This window comes from Onychomys torridus, chromosome 3 (assembly GCF_903995425.1).
Source record: "Onychomys torridus chromosome 3, mOncTor1.1, whole genome shotgun sequence".
In the NCBI taxonomy this organism is placed as follows: Eukaryota; Metazoa; Chordata; class Mammalia; order Rodentia; family Cricetidae; genus Onychomys; species Onychomys torridus.
Window position 1 is genome coordinate 8316623 of NC_050445.1, and position 9187 is coordinate 8325809.

Sequence of the window (9187 nt, forward strand, 5' to 3'; positions counted from 1 at the left end):
ACCACGTGGTGGATAACATGTGCATTAGTCAGCCTTCGGTCTCCGTGACAGAATTACTTGGGAGTAACAGTGTAAAGGGAGGAAAGGCTTTATTTTGGCTTATGGATTCAGAGGGTTTAGCTGGTTCAGAGCTGGCTCCATTCATTTCAGTCCCACCACCTGGGGGCTGTGAAACAGAGTGAGAGGAAGGGGCTGGAGGTAAGACACACCCTTCCAAGACACAGCATCAAGATAAACTGGACCTCACTTCCTAATGGCCCCCAGGCTATGAACCCATTAATGGATGTCTTAGTGAGGGTTACTGTTGCTATGATGAAACACCATGACCAAAAAGCGAGTTGGGGAGGAAAAGGTTTGTTTGACTTACACTTCCATATCACTGTTCATCACTGAAGGAAGTCAGGACAGGAACTCAAACAGGGCAGGAACCTGGAGGCAGGAGCTGATGCAGAGGCCATGGAGGGGTGCTGCTTACTGGCTTGCTCCTCAAGGCTTGCTCAGCCTGCTTTCTTATAGAATCAGGTGGTGACAGAATCCCAGGCGTGGCAGTACCCACCGTGGACTGGCTCGTCCCACAACAATCACTAATTAAGAAAATGCCAGATCTTACGGAGGCATTTTCTTAACTGAGGCTCCCTCCTCTCAGACGACTCTAGCTTGTGTCAAGTTGACACAAAACTATCCAGCACAATGGATTAATTCACTGACGACATTAGGACCCCCAGGATCCAGTCACTGCTCAAGCATGAGTTTGGGAGCATATTTCATATATAATCATAATGACATACAACGGTGAGAGCCTGTCAGTGCAGGAGTGATGGACTTGTGAGGCAGAAAGCCAAAGAGGCAATAAGAAGTCTTGGGTCTGTGTGACCTACAGTCATGAAAACTCACCCAGAAGTTCCATGAATCCTAATGCTCTTTGAATGTGGTACTCCAGTGACCTATGACCCTCCCCTAGGCTTACATCTCCACACACTCACAATGGGGACCAAGCCTCCAACACATGAACCCTTGAGGGTCATGTTCAAATCATTTCCAAACTTTAGCACCAAGCCTGGGGCCCCCGTGAGACTGCACAGGTCACAGGTCCAGGAAGCCACTCTGGGGTGAGCAACAAAGGCCAGCAGGTGAGGCACCTGGAGGGCCCCTGCTGTAGCTCCCTTTGCCTGGAAGCCAAGTGCCTTGGCTTGTTTATGGGCTGGATTTTTGGCACTGGTTTTGGAGTGTTGTAGAAGATAACAGGGGTCATGACCTTTGGAAGGGGCAGGTCTCATTTCCTATTGCTATAACAAAATGCTTCAAACTAGGTGCCTTATTTTAAAAAGTGATGATTAAACCCACAGTTTTGGAGGTTCAGGAGCACAATGCTGTAATCTGCTCAGTACTGGTGAGGCCTCAAGGAAGATGGCGCTGTAGGGGTGCGGGCACATGAGAGCATGGCTATTGGGAAAACTCAATGAATTCGAGGAGACCTGCCCTAAGACCTGCCCTGAGAAGTGGGATAGGCAAACAAGTAAAGTCGTCCTGAGCCATATGGGAGAGTAGACGTTAAACGCAGGAAGAGGAGGTAAAGAACACGTCTGGAGGGAACAGCTGGCACAATGGATTAAAAGGTAACTCAGATCATCTGGCTCTCAGATTTCACGTGGTGCTGTGTAGCAGACAGGAGAACGGTGACCTTTGATCTCTTCAGCATCTGGGCCCCCAGGTCAACCAGGCAGGCAGTGGGAAAGCCTGGTGCAGCTGTCTGAATAATCACCCGGAGAGGCGGCAACTCCACACAGACTGTACACGCATCCCGTAGCCTGAGTTCCCTTCACTCTCTGTGCACTCGGACACTCTGGGGAAGGGGACAGAGATTCCCATTTTCCCTCCGGCCACACACCACCACTGAGGTGGTGAGGGCAGGCGTCCCATTCTCCCTGAGCATCTCCCTGGCCCACAGGCCAGCCAGTGTTGAGGGAGGCAACAGTTTGCCTTGGATATGAGGTTGGTGAGTGCACCCAGACTTGACAGAGTTTTTTAATATCAAGAAGTGACCAAAGAAGTTATGGCATCTGCCCAGGGTGTCGTTAATGGATCTCTACCCAGCAGGAGTGGGAGAGTCTCAAGGCCCAGCTGAGGCTGATGGGAGAAAAAAGAAAATCATTTCCTGTGGGTCCCCTGTGGAGCCGAGGCTGTTCAGGAAGCCTGTTACAGCTGATGAAGGGCTTCATATTCTTCGGACTAAGGTCGGATCCCGTGCATTTGTGTTTAGTTCCACTGCGTTTCTAAGTTGTGAGAGAGAGGTGTCTGGTTTTAAATTCCAGTCTGTCACAGATTCACTAACAGTGACGCAGAGAAGAGAACTCATTTTAAAACATGTTCACAAGTGACTTGTTACCTGGGTCCACTCACTTGTCAATCATCAGCTTGCACCAAATTGTCTGTCAGGAGACCCTTGTATTTAATTTTTTAACAAGTGTAATTGTGCACATGATTTTTTATTTTTATTTTTTTGGTGTATGTGTTTAATTAGGAAATTTCATTGTAACATGCAGGAAGAATCCCCATGTAGTACCAAGATATATCTTTATACAGACTTTCTGTGATTTTTTTCTTTCTTTTTTTTTTTTTTAAACAATAAAATTTTCTCTCATCTGCATCTCTGGAAATGCAACCCAGGGCTGACCTCAGAGGGCACCAGATGGTCTGATGGGGCTCTGCAGACCTGAGGGAATTATGCTGAAAGGAGGGGATGCAGAAACAGACCCAAGGAGCTGGGCAGGGGCTCTGCCCAGGTGTGTCCTAGCCAGTCCTCATAGCTTCATGGGAGAACAGGAGCTGGCTAGGAGCCAAGGCTCACTGTATCTCTGCACCCTTGGGGGGGGGGTTCTTCAGATAAATATAGAAAAGTCCCCCAACCCCCAGCTCCATACCCATTTTCTCAACAGCTGGATGACTGAGCTGGAGCTGGAGGTGGGTGCTGGAGAGTAAATGCTGGGCTGGGCGCAGCAGGTTCCCACAGACCTAGAGAGACTGAGGCAGGGAGTGCTCAATGCTGGATGGGGGCCTGGGGAGAAGGGGGCATGGGAGAAAGGGGTCTGGGGAGGAGGGGTCCTGGGAGGAGGGGGCCTGGGGAGGTAGGTACTGGGGAGGAAGTGGCCTGGGGAGGACGGGGCATGGGAGGAAGGGGCCTGGGAAGGAAGGTAATGGAGAAGAGGGAGCCTGGAGGAGAAGGGGCCTGGGGAGGAGGGGGCATGTTCATGATTTTACAGTGTGTAGTCATGTAGCTTCCGTCTCTCCCTTTCTCTCTCTCATTCTCTTCTCTTCCCTCCCTCCCTCTTTCTCTTCTCCCCCTCCCTCTCTTCTCCCCTCCTCCTCCCTCCCTCCCTCCCTCCCTCCCTCCCTCCCTCTCATTAGACAGAGGCTTCTTTATTTACAACATTGTTTTATTTTGATGAAAGTTACTTCAATTTTGCAAGTATTCTTGACCTTTAATAACCGCCAACGTAGCCTATAGTGACAGGAAAAACTGGTGCTTTTCCTTGTCAACACCACAGGTCTGCTTAGACAACAGGTCTCAGCTTCGCAGAATCTTCGAGGATCCAGGTTTCCTGTTTTTCATGTTTCCGGTCGGCATCATCTGCTTCCGAGAGTGCTTGTCTCCTTTAACGGAACAGGACAGAGTGTTCTCATCTATCAGCACACCAGCAGGCAAAGTACCTAAAGACACAACCCATGCTGGGTGTGGAGCCACGCTAGTGTCAGGAGGCAGAGGCAGGAGGAGCTCTGTGAGTTTAAGCCCAACTTGGTCTATAGTCAATTCGAGGCCTGTCAAATCTACACAGTGGGATGATGTCTCAAAAAAAAAATATCATCTTGTGATTGCTTAGTTATACTTTAGCTGTATTGGGCTGCAGTTGAAATGAAGGAGATCCTGGTGGATTTTGAATTTGTGATGGGTACTTACCATTGACTTGGTTGCTCAAGTCTTTCTTGTATTATAACCCAGGGCCTCAGCAAAAATGACAGCAGTCCTCCATCTCTGGATGACTGAGGCCCCCACCCATGTCTGCATTTTGCTCACCCTTCGCCCTTGTTCCAACCTCTTAACTTGCTCCTGGTCCTGCACAAGGGTTCCCAGCTCCCCACAGCTGGCCCAGCTTCAGTGCTTTTGCTCACCCTCAGCCTTTAGTCTGGAAGTGACCCCTCTCCTCCCCACAGTCTCTGTGTGCTCAGAGTCCAGCTGCCCTCAAGTGGGAACCACCGGTTCCCGCCCACAGATGCACTCTCCATAGTACCTCTCCTATAACACTCATTCATTCTCTTGAACGCCCAGGACTTACTAGGGGGCAGTCACAGGTCTCGGCCCTAGGAATATGGCAGTAGATAAAATGATGGGAATTCTGGAAATGAAAGTCTGTTAAAGGCAGCTGATCCTAAACACACAAGTCAGAAGGGGGTAAGTTGGAACCAGTAAACGAGGTGTGTTCTGAGACAGCTTCCCTGATGAGGTGACAGAGTCTGCCATCCCACCCCCTTCAGCCCTTAGTGAAAGTCTTGAATTTTACCCCATATCAAAAGACTTTCAAATATATATATATATATATATATATATATATATATATATATATATAGTCTCGCCTGGCGGTGGTGGTGCATGCCTTTAATCCCAGCACTCAGGAGGCAGAGCCAGGCGGATCTCTGTGAGTTCGAGGCCGGCCTGGGCTACCAAGTGAGTTCCAGGAAAAAGGCACAAAGCTACACAGAGTAACCCTGTCTCGAAAAACCAAATATATATATATAGTCTCTATTAGAAATAACATTTTCTAATCTTATTTAGTACCTGACACTCTGATTTATGTGTAGTGGACAATAAATGTTTGTTAGTTAATATAAAGAACAGTTGTAGGAGGATTCATGTATAAAACAAGATGTAGAAAACGAAGAAAAGTTTGATTAAAATCTGGACAAGAATGGTGGCAGCTCGGTGGCAGGGCACCTGCCTAGCATGCATAAGGCCCGAATTCCATCTCCCACACCATCCCAAAGAATGTTATTGGGGGAAAAATTCCTGTATTTGCCATCTGATTGAGATGGTGGTGTCTTCTGGATTGGGAAACAATTCCCTCACATGGGACTTTTATTTTAGAGAGATTGAACAAGAGGTCATAACTTAAATTTGCAAGCTTGTCATTGCATGGACCTAGTGTGCGGCTTACAGAATTGTCAGCCTCATGGCCACATGTGGCTTGGCATTATGACACCTGTCCTTGAAGAGCTCAGGATGTACAGGTGTTCATTTCCTTGGCATGTTGTCCTTGTCCTTCTGAGAAGCTAGCTTTCTTAGCAGTCCCTTTAGACAGTATGGGACACACATGCATCTCTGGCTATGTAGCTGACCAGCTTTCCTACACTTACCTTGGTTGCTTCCCTCCATGACTCTGGACTTCTTGATGCTGGCAAGTCATGGCGTAGAGCAGCTCACTGGCGCCCAGTGAGTGCAAGGATCTCTGTAGCAAAGGACTCAGTGTCTTGGGGATGCTTCTGGCTATTGTTCTCCCAAACCTTTGGGGCAGGCTGGGAACATGGCTCAGGGTCCCTGCCTCCATGTTGGCCCATGCTCTGGGACTCCTTTCTTCTGTGGTCCTCCCGAATCTCAGGGGCAGGTTGGCTGTTGAGTGGGGCACTTTGTTGGCAGGGGCGGGACTCATCTTAATAACATTCTTTGCCCCCCAATCTTTTAGTTCTTGAAAACTGACACTTCTTTCCTTTTCCACTTCTGGGGTTCCTTTAGGCTATAATTAGAAACGGCAATTAAAATAATTTATTATTATTACAAGCCATAGATTAAACCCTAAATTAACTTAAATCCAGACTTTAATCTGCAGGCTTGCTCTAGCTATAAACAAAGTTTGTGTTCCTATATGCAGAATTTTTAAATAAATAATTTGTATTAAGCTTCTTAAAGCAATCTAGTTCCTCTGTCCCTTGATTATTATAAGACAACTATAAAATATTAATAAAAATATATATAGTGAGTGCAGCAGTATGTTCAAGCAGCAGGAATATAATGAAGTATTGAAACGAGGCAAAAGTTTATTGCAGTTATTCTCTTTCAGGCTTTGATTCATATTGTTTATGGGATATTTTTATATGTTTGTATTATGACTTTAGAGAAATCCCCATTCCCTCTGCAGGTCTTGTGTTTTGCCTCCCCCCTTGAAAGGAAAGCGGCACACGGAATTGGGTCTAGCCTGCTCAGGGTTGGTTCTGGGCAGTCCCACCGAGCTTCTTTCTGTCAGAGTCCAAGCTCCAATCTAAAACCATATTTCAAAAAGTGAGTTGCACTTTAATTAGACTACAAAAGACATTGTTAGTGAAGAGCCAAAGTTTGTTTGTGAGTTACCGGACCTCCAGCAAACCTACTTATTGGAACCACATAAAGTGCAGGCAATGTTTAGTTAGATTTGGTTCTACCTTGTACGTTGGACTCCATTAAAAATTTTTAAATAATTCTTCTTGATTGTAACCCGAGTGATAATGCTAACCAGAAACGTTGCAGAGTATGTAAACACTAAGAATAAACATAGCTCACAGTTCTCTGATGTAGGGATGAACAGTTTACCTATATTTAAAGATACCACAAACTCACCAGCTTGCAATTGCCAATGAGAAAATACAAATTCTGTGCTTGTCATGCAAGCTTCTGGCTGAAATGCATCCAGATCTTATTTCTATGTCTCTTTATTACAAGCATGCACCTCTGAGTCAATTTATAGATATCAATTCACCTTTTCCTTGCTAAATATCACACACTAAGGGCAGTACACTTGTCACTAGAGAGACCAGGTTGATTGCTATTGTACTAAATTTTACAAAGTGATATCATATATTGTCAGAGAAAAGCTGAAGTGTGACAGAAAACCAAAATTAAAAAATAAAACAAATCATAAACTTATTTATTACTTACTCTTTGAAAAAGCATTAGATTTAGGACAAATAGTGTGTCCGTGTACATATGTACAGAATATCAGTTATGTTAGTGTGTACATATAGAATGTCAGTTATATTAGTGTGTATGTACAAAATGTCAGGTACATTAGTGTGTACATATAGAATGTCAGTTATATTAGTGTGTATGTATAGAATATCAGTTACATTAGTGTGTACATATAGAATGTCAGTTATATTAGTGTGTATGTATAGAATGTCAGTTATATTAGTGTGTATGTAGAGAATGTCAGTTACATTAGTGTGTACATATAGAATGTCAGTTACATTAGTGTGTACATATAGAATGTCAGTTATATTAGTGTGTACGTATAGAATGTCAGTTATATTAGTGTGTATGTAGAGAATGTCAGTTACATTAGTGTGTACATATAGAATGTCAATTATATTAGTGTGTATGTACAGAATGTCCATTGTATTAGGTAGATTTTTAAGACTTACCTGGGAATATTTGTCATCATTTTCTTTGCTGTGAAAATGGGGCATCATTAATTCATCTGAACAAAAGATGTTTGATGTTAGTAAGCTTGAAGTGGCTAAAATCAACAAAATGAATTGTTTTGATGAAATAATTTCCATTTTGTCTAAATCCAAAATTGAGTTAATATGTTCAGCCTGGTGTCTATAAGCCTGTGAGAAGGGAACTCACAGTGTTTTTATACTGTAACAGATGAATTCCACACATTTTAATTAGTAATATTAATTAGAGTGTGTAACTAAAATATGCATGTAAGGAATGTGCTTATTTCATTCTGGAGGGGACAGCAATGTTTGTGTTTGCAAATCCATTGACTTTGAAAAGAATTTTCCTCATTAAGAAGGCTCTCCTAATTAGGTAAGATTGGACAACAGTCATTAGGATTCCAAACAAACAGGATGTTTTATTTCTCTGTGCTTAAACAAGGAATCTTTTGTTTTTGGTGCCTTTGTTAGTTTTTGAGGGAAGTGTAAAAAGAAAAAAGAAAAAAGAAAAGGATTCAATACATACTAGCTGTGTTTTCAAAAATCCAGACAAAAGAGTTTGGCATAATATTTTCAAAATGTCAAACAAAATTAAGAATATGAGAAAAGTTGTAAGTCACATAGTACCCCAATAAAATGCCATGAATTAATTATTTTTGTAAAATGTTGCTCAGTTATTACAAAGCTCCAAGAGTAAATGTCAGCTGTCATGTGGAGGATGAGCAGCAGAGAAAATGTTCAGTAGGCGTTCCGGGTGGCCATTCAGCCACTTCGTTATCTGCCCTAAGGGTATAATTTGGCAAATGTGTATAAATCACCAGGATTTTTATTTCTATAAAGATGCTACATCCTACCTTCCTGCTCAAAATCCTTAAGTTAAGGAATCTAGCAGGGGATGAGTTAGTCACACACATGCTCAGTTTGTTGCTCCCAGGGCCCATATTATTTAGGTAATCTCACTTTGCCATAGGCGTACTGACATCATGGCATTAAAAGAGAATTTATAGAAATAAATGTGTATTTACCGAAATGCCACAATGAGTCCCTTTTGGAGTAGCTGACTGGTATTCTTAAAGACTTGCCTTATCATCAGATGCACTGCTCTAGAGAAGCCACCATGGGTCCCATCAGACTTGTCCTCCTAGAGAACTATACCTCACATGGAGACCCATCCACTTCCAGAGGACTCAGAGCGACTTGATGGAAACGTCCATCACTGCTCGCTCTCTCTCTCTCTCTCTCTCTCTCTCTCTCTCTCTCTCTCTCTCTCTCTGTCTCTCTCCCATACATAACTTGAGGCCGTGGGATGGCAGAAGTGAAGTCTTCTCCATCCTGAAGGTCTCCACAGTAAGCCAGAGAGTTGAAAGCAGCAGTAACCCCCCATGGCCTTGCTGCCACACTGGCCTGTGACCTCTCAAGGCAGTTGACTTTGGAGGCTTCATTTGTTTTGGTAGCCAAGGATCCCCACAGTAGGAGGCAATTAATTCAATTCATAGTCCTGGGTTAATTTTGTAATGCTGTTAGTGGATTATTTGGGTTTAATTTCCCTTAGGATTTCATATACTTCTCTTCCAAATTGTTCTTTTGTAAACTGCTGATGGAACTTCCCTTTTTGTGGTCAGTGGATCCAAACTTTTGAGACATGGATGAAGCAAAGGACACTTTTTTTTTTTTTTTGACCAAGTTCACACCCTGGAAAAAGTGGGAGGCTCCTAACCAGGGTATC

General features: G+C 43.9%; 1 protein-coding gene across 1 annotated transcript; it reads right to left on the bottom strand.

The window, feature by feature from the left end:
- Positions 1-3551: 3551 nt before the first annotated feature.
- On the bottom strand, positions 3552-7625 carry Npvf (neuropeptide VF precursor). Its single transcript, XM_036180792.1, has 3 exons — positions 7441-7625; positions 5407-5783; positions 3552-3651 (listed from the first exon to the last, which is right to left on the bottom strand). The coding sequence occupies exons 1-3, from the start codon at positions 7576-7578 to the stop codon at positions 3552-3554; spliced, it is 615 nt and encodes a 204-aa protein (XP_036036685.1). The 5' UTR covers positions 7579-7625.
- Positions 7626-9187: the final 1562 nt, after the last annotated feature.